At 42.5% G+C, this 13369-nt stretch overlaps 1 protein-coding gene across 2 annotated transcripts in view; it reads left to right on the forward strand.

Annotated features, from left to right (window-relative positions):
- Nucleotides 1-13369, forward strand: part of Sms (spermine synthase) — a 52445-nt gene that overhangs the window by 15162 nt on the left and 23914 nt on the right. For both annotated transcript variants that reach the window (XM_052730118.1, XM_052730192.1), the window contains exons 2-4: nt 9539-9659; nt 11413-11506; nt 12021-12085. In XM_052730118.1, the coding sequence (XP_052586078.1) occupies nt 9539-9659; nt 11413-11506; nt 12021-12085 (280 nt within the window). The remainder of the gene's footprint in view (nt 1-9538; nt 9660-11412; nt 11507-12020; nt 12086-13369) is intronic.

Here is a 13369-nt window from a genome sequence, read left to right on the forward strand (position 1 = left end):
CTGGATCCTTGACCTGAAATTATAGACTGCTTTTAGATGCCACATGGTTGCTAGGAACTGAACTCCAGACTTCTGGAATAGCCTCTTAACCCCCTGAGCCATCTCTCCAGTCTCTCTATGCTTTGTAAAAAGTAACAATTTCAAGGATGACACCCATAGGTATGCTAATGTGGATGGGAAAAAGCTCCGAGGCCTTAACCCTAGACAAAGAACTATACAGAACTAAGGAATCCCGAGAGCAGGATAAATAGTCTTCCCCAGGGAAGAGCACACCAATTGGTTATCCAATACCAAATGATCAGCCCTGAAAATATATATATACCAGCAACATCATACAGATTGAGCATGTTGTATTTAGGAGTGTTTGTCTGTGTATGTATGTAACAATAAATAAGGAAAGAGGCCATGAATTTGAAAGAGAGCAATGGGGCAGGGGGAATTTTCATAGGAGGGCTTAGGGAGAAAAAAAAGGGAAATGGCATAATTATAATCTCAAAATGATATGATTTAAAAGTAAAAATTAAAACAATTTTAAATTTTTAGTTTACGTGCTGTGTGTGTGTGTGTGTGTGTGTGTGTGTGTGTGTGTGTGTGTGTGTGTACCGTACGTGTGCACTGGTGCCATGGCTCCTGTTCCAAGGCAGCGTCGTACCAAGGTACCTGAGCCATAGTGTGCATGTGGAGGTCAGAGGCCATCCAGCCTCAGTTAGTTCTCTCCTACCATGTGGGTTCTAGGTGTCAAACAGGTTCATCTGGCTTGGCAGCAAGCACCTTTACTCACTAAGCCCTATTACCAGCCTGCTGTGCTTTATTTCTCTACCTCGGTTAGATTCTCCCATAGGTTAGATTAGAAGGAAGAGTGCAGCTTGCTCTCTAGGTGAGCATAGGTTGTGAGGGGGAATTAAGACTCCCAGTTTTATGAAGAAAATGGTCTTACTAGGAAAGGAGATAGCATTTTTTATTAGCATTTTGTTTCCAAATCAAAGAGGGCTTAGAATTGTATGCCAGGTTTTTTGTTTTTTTTGTTTTTCTTCCCGTAAGCTCCTCTTATTTACCAGGCTTATAGAGGACAGGTTGATAGGAATAATATTAAAGCAAAACAACTGCATCTGCCCACCTTCTAGGGTAGGTATGTTATGGGAGGGTTATTACTGGCTCCATTGTGTCCTTAGACATGCCTCTTTAACTGCTTTCTGTTGCAGTGGAAATGGGACAGTAGGGCAGGGGAATTAGCAGCACATTCCCATTATGTTATAACTTGGTGTGTTGTAAATTTTTAGAAATAGTCGTTGTGGCTAGTACTTCATAAACATTTCCATCTGGCTTGCCTGAATGTGTGTTTGCGTGGAAGGAGTCTGGGTGTTATTTCTGTGTTGGCGTTGTATGGCTGTTAATCTAACTTCAGTCGGTTTTTTATTTTCCTTTCTTCTTTCTTTCTGAAGTTAATTTTTCTTGGTTAGTTCCTCTTTCTGAACATCAGAAACATGATCTAAAACAAGCCTGACATAAAATTGCTGACCTCATTGTCCTGGTTTGCATTTTGCAGCCACACTTGTCTTCTGTGACTGAACAGTAACCTGGGACTGTCTGCAGGAGCTTTGCCGGCAGGATAGCTAGCTGCACAGGAACAGTCCTGTGGTCCCCTCACACTGTCCCCAGAACTTGGAAGAGTGCTGTTTAGACATTTACTGTTGGATGATGAGAACGGATGGAAGAGACTCCCTACCTGCTCTGTGGTCCCTTTACCTGGTGTCTTGCAGCTGTGCCTGAGCCTAGCAGGGACTTGTGTTGGAGGAACTTTCTCTGTCTTGCCTTGGTTATCTCTGAGTAAATAGGAATAGGAAGGCTCAGCTCATTTCTTTGGGTTTATTCTGACCTCTTTATTAAGTTATGATTCACATTGTAGCAGACACCACAAACTATATTTTTAAAAGGTTTTTAATTTTATTTATGGGTATGTGTGCATAACTGTGTGTTTGGGTGCCTGAAGAGGCCAAGAAGGAGGCATAGTAATCCCATGGAACTGAAATTATATAGGTGGTAGTGAGTTGCCTGATGTGGGTGTTGGGAACTGAACCCAGGTCCTCTGGAAGAGCAACAGCAAGTGCTTATTTATTTATTTATTTATTTATTTATTTATTTATTTATTTATTTATTTATTTTGTTTTTTTTGAGACAGGGTTTCTCTGTGTAGCTTTGCGCCTTTCCTAGAACTCACTCTAGCCCAGGCTGGACTTGAACTCACAGAGATCTGCCTGCCTCTGCCTCTCGAGTGCTGGGATTAAGGGCGTGCACCACCACCACCACCACCACCACCACCACCACCACCACCACCACCGCCCGGCAACAGCAAGTGCTTTCAACCACTGAGTTATCTCTCCAGCCCAGAACCTGTATTTTCTTAAAGGTATTGAGTCTTTACTTTGGCCCACAAGATAACTAAAAACAAGATGAAAGCTGGCATCTCTGGCTTTTTTTCCCCTTTAGGTCAGACTCCTCCTTGATTCTGATAATCACTAAGGAGTGTCTGTCTACCTAACCTATCTCATGCCCCTTTAAGGCTGAGAAGAGCCATTGACCTAAGCCTACATTTAGCCTCGATTACTAGAACAATAAGACCTTGCAGGTCAAGCTTAGCCTATTAGAATTGCTGGGGCCAGGTTTCTTTGCTTCAGTTAAAACTCCGTTTGCAACTTGATATATGATTCCCTGGTTGTATGATAGTTTTCAATATAATATCCATAGAGTTCTGTGACTATCACCATAGTCAGATTTAGAACATTTTTATTGCTTCAGAAAGAAACTTTGTGACTCCTTAGCCATCAGCCCAGTTTCTTCTGACTTCCTTATCACTGATTTCCTCCCAGGCTTTTGGGTTTATTGGTCTATCAAGAAAAAAACCCAGAGTTGGTTTATGTGTAAAGAAAACTACATGGCTTAAGCCTGAGTTCTTTAGTTCTGAAAACTCACTAAAGTGAGTCTAGGGTTTAGGAGAAAGAACTTGTGTGTGTTGGTAGTTCCCCTTTAGGTGGCTGCAGAGTGTCTCTCAGTGTAAAAGGATCCGAGCTTTGGAAATAGCACGAGGAGGCCCTGGGAGTGGCTTAGGCTGCAGTTGCTGGAGGAGTGGCTGGCCTTCTGTCTCCTGGCTCCTTTCAGTCTGTGATGGTGAGAGGGTTAGCCATCCCATGGAGTTGAAGTGGCTTGAGCCTACTGTGGGAGAGCAGGTTTGGTGGGAGATTAATGATGAGATGTGGAATTCCCAGGCTTTATAATTAAAAATATGCTTGACCAGAATAGAAATTCACCACCACCACCCATTTCAGAAGCCAGATGCTGTGTGAATGTGAAAGCCAAAAACAGTGCAGACAAAAAAAAAAAAAAGGTTCCAATTCCCTCCTCTTACAGAGGAGACTTAAGACTGCCCATGGGATGACCAGCTGAGTTGGCTGTGGAGTCCCATGCCTCTGCATGGAAGATGGCATCTGTTCACAAGACACAGCTGGAGTTTTACAACTTTGGAAATTTCTCAAGTGTGTCCATGGCCATAGTTTTCCTAAGAGTAGTTTTTGAATTTGAAAAGTGTAAAGCCACACATCGAAGTCCCAAGTGGCTGAGTAAGTGCCTCCTCTCCATGTGTTAGAATTGCCAAATTCCCTAGGGCAACCTCGAATGTACTCAAGTTTGATAAGGTGCATTTTGGCCTAAAGGTGAAGAAGGGCCTTGGACTATAACTGAAGGAGCGGCAAGTTTCCTGTCTTATCAATCAGCATCTTGGGTTTTTAGTCAGTATGTCTCCTCGGGCTCCTGAGGTTGTTACAGCTAACCTGTCACTCACCCTTTGGCAGCACAAGCAGCTGGTCTATTTTATGGTTGAGGAAGTTAGGGCTCCAAGTGAGATGTGTCCCAGCCAGGGAATTTGGGTGGGGCAGAGGTTGTGTTGGGGGTTTGTAGGAAAAGGTTGATAGGAAGGGACCATTTTGGAGACATCTGAAGTGGCCAATGGAATGGGTAGAATATCACTCACCAGAAATACTTGAGTTCAGAAGTATTTGTTAAATGATTTTAGGTTTTTTTTTTGAATATTTACATTTACAGATTTGGTGATGGGATACAAGTTTAATACATTTATATATGGTCCTATAGCTATTTACTTACTTGTGTTTCATATATAACTGATATATAGTCTGAAGTTGGTATTACAATATTTTGAGTACACTTGAGGTTTGACTGACCTGTTACTTAAGGTCAGATGCTGATTTATCTGCTTGTGAGTGTCATCATGTCAGTACTCAAAACTGTCCCATTTTGGAGGAATTTGCATTTTAGATTTTGAGACTACAGAGCATCATCCTATATAACTAGAAGAACAGACATCATGAACCGGATTGTGATTTCAGATTGGAACTGTGTGAACAGTTGCCCAGGAGGTGGAGTCCAGCAGCATAGACAGGTTTGGCCTTCAGCCATCTGGAGCGAGGGTCAGAAGAGGAGGATCTCACAGAGAGTCCTGTAAATGGATCCCTGGTAGAAAATGAGTCAGGGAGAGATGCCAGTTAGGCCTCCTGCCCCCACTCCTGTGTGTGTGTGTGAGGGGGGAGAAGGGTGCATGTATGTATGAAGGCCAGAGGTCAACCTTGTATGTCATTCCTCAGGTTCTTTCCACCTTATTTTTTGAGACAGAATCTCTCAGTGGTCTGGGGCTCAGGTTAGGCTAGCTGGCTAGTGAACCCCAGGGATCTGCCTAGCTCTACCTTTACCTCCCCAACACTGGGATTATAAGTATGTTCCACCATGCCTGGCTTCAATTTTTAAACATGGGTTCTGGGGATTGAACTCAAGCCCCCATTCTTTATAGCAGCACTTTCTTGACTGAGCTCTTTCTCCAGCCTGACATTTAGGTCTCTATTCCTTTTCTTTCCTCTCCATTCCTATCGTCCTTTCTTTTCTTTTTCTTTTCTTTTTTGCTAGTGGTGGTATATATGGACCACATCATCATAAGTTATTGTCAAGTAAACAGATCAGGCAGCATCCTAGAAATGGAGACATTGCATTGTTCATTAGACAAAAGACACATTTTTACCCTGGGAGAGGTCACTGTTTTGGAGCCTTTTGGAAGATTCTTAGTAATAATTCAAAGGTTATATTATAACCCAGCCTTCTTGCCCAGCCATTGTAATGAATTTTCTCAGAACTGCCAAACAGCAGTTTTCTGGCCTACTTTGGATTACTATGCCTACTTCAAAGTACATTTATCTCTTAGCCTTTGGATCTTCTTAAGACTTTCTCCTGATTTGTAGGCATTTATTGGATATACTCCAGTCTCACTCTCATTTCACCATGTTTAGAGTATCTAGTAGTTCTCAAAAGTATTACTACTCTTTCTTCTGTTTTTTGAACTTGGGCCAGCTGGACACTTTTTTTTCTTGGCAAGGGGACATGCATCCTTGACATCTGATAGGTATGACTGGGGCTTTTAAAGTCCTGAAAGGGAATAGTTGGTCCTTCACACATTGTTACTCTCACCCCCAATTTGAGTATTGAGGAATTCTGATAGAGCAAAACCCAGTTTCTTGGGTCAAGTTACATGTTGTGTACTAGACAGCCATGAAGGTTAGGTTTTCAATAACTGCAGAGCATTTTCTGGAGCATTTCTGGGATACTTACGACTTCAATTAGTAGAGTTTAGACTTTATTTTGAAAATACTTTCTTTTCTTTCCTTTCTTTCTCTCTCTCCCTCTGTCTCTCTCTTTTTCTCTCATTTGTTTGTCTGTCTATGAATGACAGAGTCTCAACAGCTCTGACCTGCCTCTGTTTCCCTGGGATTAAAGGCATTTACCACTATGCCTGGCTAGGCTTTATTTTTGTTGCTTGAGAATTTCAAATGTGCAAATAATATGTTTTTGTTTGTTTGTTTTTTGTTTTTCGAGACACGGTTTCTCTGTGTAGCTTTGGAGCCTGTCCTGGAACTCACTCTGTAGCCCAGGCTGGCCTCGAACTTGCAGAGATCCGCCTGTCTCTGCCTCCTGAGTGCTGGGATTAAAGACGTGTGCCACCACTGCCTGGCTAAATAATATGTTTTTATCAAATCCACACCCTGAGTATGTTATGTAGGTTTTTGAACTTGAGTGTATTTAGTATGAAAATGCTGGGTAGAGGTTCCTTATTTCTTAGTACTGGGCCTAGAACTCAGGACTTCATGGTAAGAGCTATACCCTCAGCTCTTTTTTTTTTCTTTTGAATAGGATGGTTTAGATCTATTACATATTGGAAATTCCCAGGAAGCTTTTAAAAATACTGGTGCCTGGGTCCTACACTAATGTTTTTATTTGATTGGTCAAGCAGATGGCATTGAAATTTTTAATAATTCTCTAGGTGATTATAATGTGCACTTAGGATTGAACACTACTGATTTAGATGGTTTCAAAACTGTGTAGAGATAGAGTAATAATGATTGTGAATTTAGCGAAATGAAAATGGATTTCATTTACCTGTACAATATCTACTGAGCACCTGAGATCAAGATAAGTAAGCCACCACCCAACTTTAAGTGAACTGGAGCTCAGAGCTCTTGCTTTCAGTTTTTCCATTAAACCCTGATTTTTGTAAAGGGATACCAGGAGGCTGTTCAGCCCCATCCTCCCCTCTGGACTCTTTAGGGCCTGGAAGCAGCAGAGACAATAAGAGAGGCCCCAGCTCAGGAAGAAAATGAATGTGATGTAAAGTGGGCAGTAAAGCAAATAGAATGATCCCAATAGCCCTCTACAGACACCTTCCTGGCTGGGCTGGCACACTCAGACACCCACAGGAACCAGGAGACACACAACACACTGGGCATGGGAGCAATTAAAGAACTGGCTGGCCAGAAATATATTCATTCAGACCTGCCTGGTTTTACTCAGTTGGGGGTGGGGGGGTTAATGCCCATAGTGTGGAAACAAGTAACACTTCAAATTGGATTTCTTTTTTACCCTTTGATCTTTATCTTGAAACCTGGCCAGAGGGCTGCTTTTAGTCCATATGATGCCTTTTGACTAATTGTGCCAGTGAGAAAAAGGGATGGCTACCATGCTGGCCAGCAATCAAGAACTGTGCACTACATCTAAGGCATCCCATTTTGTTGGCCCAAGTAACTGGGTTTATACCAGCTCCCCAGGCTAGGTTCCTGGTACATCACATCCAGGATAATGCTGCATTTTCATTTGTTTTGTTTTGTAGCAGGCCAACAAGAACACAGCCTTGAGGCCATTTACCAAGAGTGATTATTTGTTTTATACACTCTCAAAACAGAAAACATCTGTTTAGCCAAGGAGGACTGTGTAATGACATAGTGATTTCTACATTTAGGGTAGCTTCTGTTGGTCTGGGTGTTCTTTTCCTTCTTGCTCTGTGCTTAGCTCTGTCACCTGCACAGTGGACTGATCCATCAGGCTATGGTGCCAAATAAACTGAACCTGAACAGGTTTAGTTCATGTGATCAAGTTTTCAAATCAAATGTTTCCCCTTTTTATTAATTTTTTTATGTGTATGGGTGTTTTGCCTGCATGTGCGTCTTAGTTACGGTTTCTATCGCTGCAATAAAACACCATGAGAAAAAGCAAGTTGGGGAGGAAAGGGGTTATTTGGTTTACACTTCCACATTGCTGTTCATCATTGAAGGAAATCAGGACAGGGACTCAGGGTAGAAATCTGGAGGCAGGAGCTAATGCAGAGACAATGGAGGGATGCTGCTTACTGGCTTGCTTCACATGGCTTGCTCAGCATACTTTTTGTATAGAACCCAGGACCTCCATCCCAGGGATGGCACAAAATGGGCCTTACAGGTGAATCTTTTTAAAATTTTTAATGATTTATTTTTATTTTATGTGCATTGATGTTTTGCCTGCATGTATGCCTGTGTGAGAGTGTTGGATCCCCCAGAACTGGAGTTATATAGACAGTTGTGAGCCACCGTGGGTGCTGGGAATTGAACTCCGGTCCTCAAGAAGAGCAGCCAGTGCTCCTAACCACTGAGCCACCTTTGCAGCCTCCTTACAGCCAAATCTTATGGAGCCATTTTCTCAATTAAGGTTCCTTCCTTTCAGGTAACTCTAGTTTGTGTGTCAACCTGACATAAGTTGATATTGTGCCAGCACAATGTGTCTGTGCACCATGGTGCATGCAGTGCTCACAGAAGCCAGAAGGGTGTTGGATCCTGCCTGGAATGGTAGTTACAGATAATTTTGAGCCATCATGTGGGTACTGAGAGCTAAACTCAGGTCCTCTCGAAGAAGCCAGCCAGTACTTTTAACCATGGAACCACCTCTCCAACCCCTGGAAATACTTTTTAGGGGAGATGGGTTGTCTTAAATGCTGTAGTTCTGGGGACACAATTCGGACTGTTTTAATTTCCTAAAACCAATTTCAGAAGAGTAAAGCAAGCTGGATTATTTTCTGCCAAATGGGTTTGCCAAAGGTATGGTTTTGCTAGGAAGAGAATTCAGTGAGTCACTGGGCTACTGCTTGTATTCCCAGCTGCTTTTGTTGGGATGGGTTTATGGCATGATTTTGTGGCCTTCCTTTCTGTCCGATTTGAAGCTTTGTCTTGGAGGTGACCTAAGTTCCTTCAGTTTGGCTGTCAAGTCACTTGCCCCTTCTTTATCCCTGTGTCTTCTGTCTCTTAAAAGGACGCTTACTGGGTTTAAAGCCCACTTAGACAGTCTAGATGCTCTTACCTGGTGAAATGTAATTCATTTATATCTGCAAAGATGTTTCCTAATAAAGGCCCATTTGTTTCCTTTCCTTTTTTTTCCCATGAGGAGCCAGTCTACAGAAGGAGGAATAGTAATTTCTCTTGGAATTGGTTCTTCATTTACCTTTATCAGGGAATGGCTGCTTTGCAGATATAATTGCAGAAGGATAAAGTGAATTTTGTTCTTTTAAGTATTGCCATGTTGTTGAAGATTCTGACTTTGCCAAATGAGTTTGTGGGAGGTTAATGAGTGCTGATTTGTTGTTGTTGTTGTTGTTGTTGTTGTTGAGACAGGCTTTCACACTGTAGCCAAGGCTGGCCTGGAACTCACATTGGAGCAAGACTGATATTGAACTCCCGACAAATCCTCCTGTCTCAGCCTCCAGAGCCACACCATGCATGTCCAACCAGTTCATGATTTCAAGCTCTACTTTTGAGGGACAAGTTGTGAGGTGGGGCAGGGTGGAGAGGGGAAATGCTCACAACACAGTAGTTCCTTCTGTTGGGATTGTTCAGTTTTTGCTGTTTCCAAGTATGTTAGTGGATGTGGTAGCCAAGTGTTCCTTTTTGGCCTTTCCGGGCAGAGTGGGGAATGTTTATACTTTTTATAAGGTTCAGTCATCAAATCATGTCACATTAGCTTTTCTTATTTTTTATTTAATTTTAATGTTTTGTGGTGCTGGGGATGGAACCCAGGGCCTCAGCCACTTTTAGGCAAGGGCTCTACCACTGAACTCCACACCTTAGCCTTTAGCTTTTCTTCTGCACGTCTTTTTCCTAATCACCTTCCCGCATTTCTTGTCTTCCAGCTGACGGTGAGGCCATTCTGAAAGGCCTGCAGTCCATTTTTCAGGAGCATGGGATGGCAGAGTCAGTGCACGCCTGGCGGGAGCATGGCTATTTAGCAACCTACACGAACAAAAATGGCAGGTAAGGTAATCTCATGGACTTTAGATGGGAGCAAAGTTGGGACTAGGGATGATAGCCAAGCTTTTTTTGTCCTTTGACATCTTTTAGAGGAGGCTAAAATTCAGTGCTTTCATAAAATTCTCCTGCGTAGGCATTTCCCTGCCAGAGCAGAAGGCCACTGGACCTGGACCACTGTATTTCTTTAAAGCCCTAGTGATTCTCCTGTGTGGCTAGCATCAGAACAAGACCCCTGGCAATAAACAGTGTGATATTTGGTAGGCAATGATCTGGAGTTGGTTAAAACAGATTTTTGGACAACCCCCCCACCCCCACCTCAGAGTTTCTGCTTCAGCGGATCTGGGCCAGAGTCCTTTCCGCCCCTGTTGCATTTCCAACAAGGCCCTGGTTGCATTGCTGCTGCTGCTGCTGCTGGCTGGAGCATTGCTAGAAGAGATTATCTTTTACTAAAGACCATAATAAAACACAGGATGGAAACAAGTCAGGCTCAGGAAGAATTTTTCAGAAATTGCTTCTGAAAGGAAAATGAACAAAAAATGAAAGCATGTGTGGGAGGATGGGAGAAGTATGTTGCAGGACTCCATAATACCTTTAGGTGAGTCCCCGAGGCCAATTGAAAAAAAAAGAGACCAGTGTGGAAATTAAGTTTTTATAATAACAATAGTAATAGTAATTATTATTTTGGGTATTCGAGACAGGGTTTTTCTGTATAACAGCTCTTTCTGTAGCCCAGGCTGGCCTCAAACTCACAGAGATCCACCTGCCTCTGCCTCCCGAGTGTTGGAATTAAAGGTGTGTGCCACCACCGCCTGTTTAGATTAAACATACTCATAAAGGTTGCTGTCACACATTCTTCCCTTTTGTATTTAAAGAACTCTTTCAAAATATACACCATTCTTAGCCTCCCAGCCAGGATGACTGCTTTCTCTTATGAACACTGAAGGTTAGTTGGGAGATCCCAGTTTGCCCTTCCCAATCTTCCCCTCCTCCTGGTTAACTAAACCTGACAAAACCTCCTGGGGACCCTTGGTAAAAATCAAGTGCCAGAGGAAGTTCAAGCCAGACAAAATTCTAGCACTGGGAAGGGTAAGTGGGCACAAAGTGTTACCCCTAGCTAGCCAAGAAACTACTTTTATTTAAAACCTGCTGGGAGAAGGTTTTTTTTTTTTTTTTTTTTTTTTTTTTTTTTTTTTTTATGAAGTCACATTAGGTATATCAACTATACTCCAGGACAGGTCTCATGCTCAGGAAAACCAAAAACAGAACTAAAAATCACATGCTTTACAGGGGATGAGGAGATAGCCCAGGTGGTAAAGTATTTGCCTCGTGAGGAATTGTGTTCCCCATGAGAGCCCATGTACAAAAGTAGGGTGGCATGTGCTTGTAATTTCAGTGCTTGGGAGGTGGCCTGGGACTCCTGGCCATCCTCTCCCCCACATACACATGCACAAAGTCAGATTCATAGCCTGTGAATCATTTTATAGATTTAGATAATATGAATCAGTCATAGACTTAGATCAATATCAGAGCCCAAGAAGTAAAATTAAAAGCTTAGTATTTGGCTCTGTCCTAACTCTTCCACAAGTGACCATGTCCCACCTCCCATCTCTGAATTGGATTTGAAAAAAAGGCCAGAGAATTCACTTTGACATTGAAGGAAAAAAGAACTGTTTTAGTCTTGATTGGGCCTACATCTCTTCTCTTTGAAGTGCCCTGATAACAATTGCTAACAGTAAAACTACACTTTCTTTTGTAGCTTTGCCAATTTGAGGATTTATCCCCATGGATTGGTGTTGCTGGACCTTCAGAGTTACGACAGTGATGTTCAAGGCAAACAAGAAACTGACAGCGTTGGTTTTCACTTTTCTTTCTCCTTTCAAAATGTTGTGTATTTTATCTCCCCAGATTTAAGGTTCTGAAAGTCTGCTTAGCTTCTTGAGTGTTGACTTTCAGGTTAGCTTTAGCTGAAATTTAAACTTGCCTCCTTCGTGAAGAATTGATCCCGATGGTTTGGAAACCTAACTGTTGGCTTTCCTTTTAACTTCTGAATGCAAGGAATGGGTTTCACTTCCTATTGGAGGGAATGTAGAACCTTCGTGTACAGTTTTGCACCTGCTTTATATCCTTTAGCTTTCTTCCCAGTTTCCTCTTGGGAATATTCAGACTGTGGTTAGGGCAGCATCATGAGGGAGAGGTAGTGTGGGAGTGTGGATTTGGGCCAGGGCAGGAAGCTCCAGTAAGCATAAGGGGCATGTGTATAGGCCAGTATCACATTGTGGTCAGCATAGCCTTATGCCTCGCCTCTGTAATTTAGCTGTTCTGTGCAGTTTATACTCTAAGCCCACTGATTTCTTTTAATTGTAGCTTTTGAACAAAATAGAAGAAAAAATGAAAGAACTGAGTCAGGACAGTACTGGGCGGGTGAAGCGGTAAGTCCATCTACTCATGAATGTCCTTTTAATGTTTGTTTAATTGGTAAAATAATCAGAATGGCAGTGTTGGTCTTAGTGTCTGCAGAAGATGTGAGAAGATCAAAGTCAAATGCCTGCTGCTGTCTGTATGGTGACCCGAACCATCCTCTCTTCCCATCCCAAACAGGACAAATATGTAAAAACAAACAGGACGGGGGGGGGGGGTGGGGGGTGGGGGGGGGGAGGGTGAGCCTATAATGAGGCAGAAAGATGATAGTGAATAATTTCAACAAGCTGGAGCTGTGTAAAGCCGAAAGGCGGATACAGACAGACATGGAGGGAATTTACTCCGATCACTGATGTGCTGATCAGAATAGAATACTGTTTTCTTTATCTCACAGCAGATTTTAGAATAGGAAAACTCCTGTTGACAAAAGTAGGATGTTCAAACTCTTAGTGACTCAACCTGCTGAGTTCGATCGGGCCATAGGAACGCTCCAGGGCAGATGTGGGATAACTAGGTCATTTTTCAGCTTCCTGTAGGTGGTTAGGTAGGGAAGAGCAATAGGATGCCTGAGAGTACTGAAAAGAACTAATCCCCTTGTGAAACTTGCCCATGGTTGAGATCTGAGGACATAGATTTTTTTTTTAATCCCACCCACGTTCAGTTTAGTAGTCCTTGGCTAGTCCACACCCACACTGCTTTCTGCACTTTATCTTTTTCCTGCTGGCAATTTTCCTTGAATTGAACATGCCCCAACTCTGGGAAAATGAATTGGCCCACACCAAAATGTACTCTGGTTTTTATCATCGCTGCTTCTTGGTGTGAGTAAATAGAGTGTACTTCTGAAGCTGGGGAACTGGCTAAGTGAGTAAAAGCACTTGCTGCCAAATTTGAATTCAGTACTCAGAACATTGGGTAGAAGGAGAAAACCGACTTGTGCAAAAACCAACTTGTGCAGGTTTTCTTTTGACCTTTCCAGTCGTGTACACACACACACACACACACACACACACACACACACACACACACACACACACTTAGAAAAAGAATGTGTTTCTGGGCTTCGGTATTTACAAAAACTCTGGTTCTCTGGTTGATGGAGGAGTTTTCTACGTGAGACTGGTCACAAGCTTTAGATTTTTATATCAAAATATGGGCCTTGTTTTTGTTTGTCATTGTTTTTAATATCCTTTTTATAAAATAAGGATGGAAAGAATGAGAAGTTGGGATTACCTTGTTGTAGACATCAGAGCAAAAGGATTGTTATGCTTTTCTGTCTGGGAAATGACACCGTCAGC

This window comes from Peromyscus californicus, unplaced genomic scaffold (assembly GCF_007827085.1).
Source record: "Peromyscus californicus insignis strain IS unplaced genomic scaffold, ASM782708v3 Scaffold_10__1_contigs__length_136768540, whole genome shotgun sequence".
Lineage (NCBI taxonomy): Eukaryota > Metazoa > Chordata > Mammalia > Rodentia > Cricetidae > Peromyscus > Peromyscus californicus.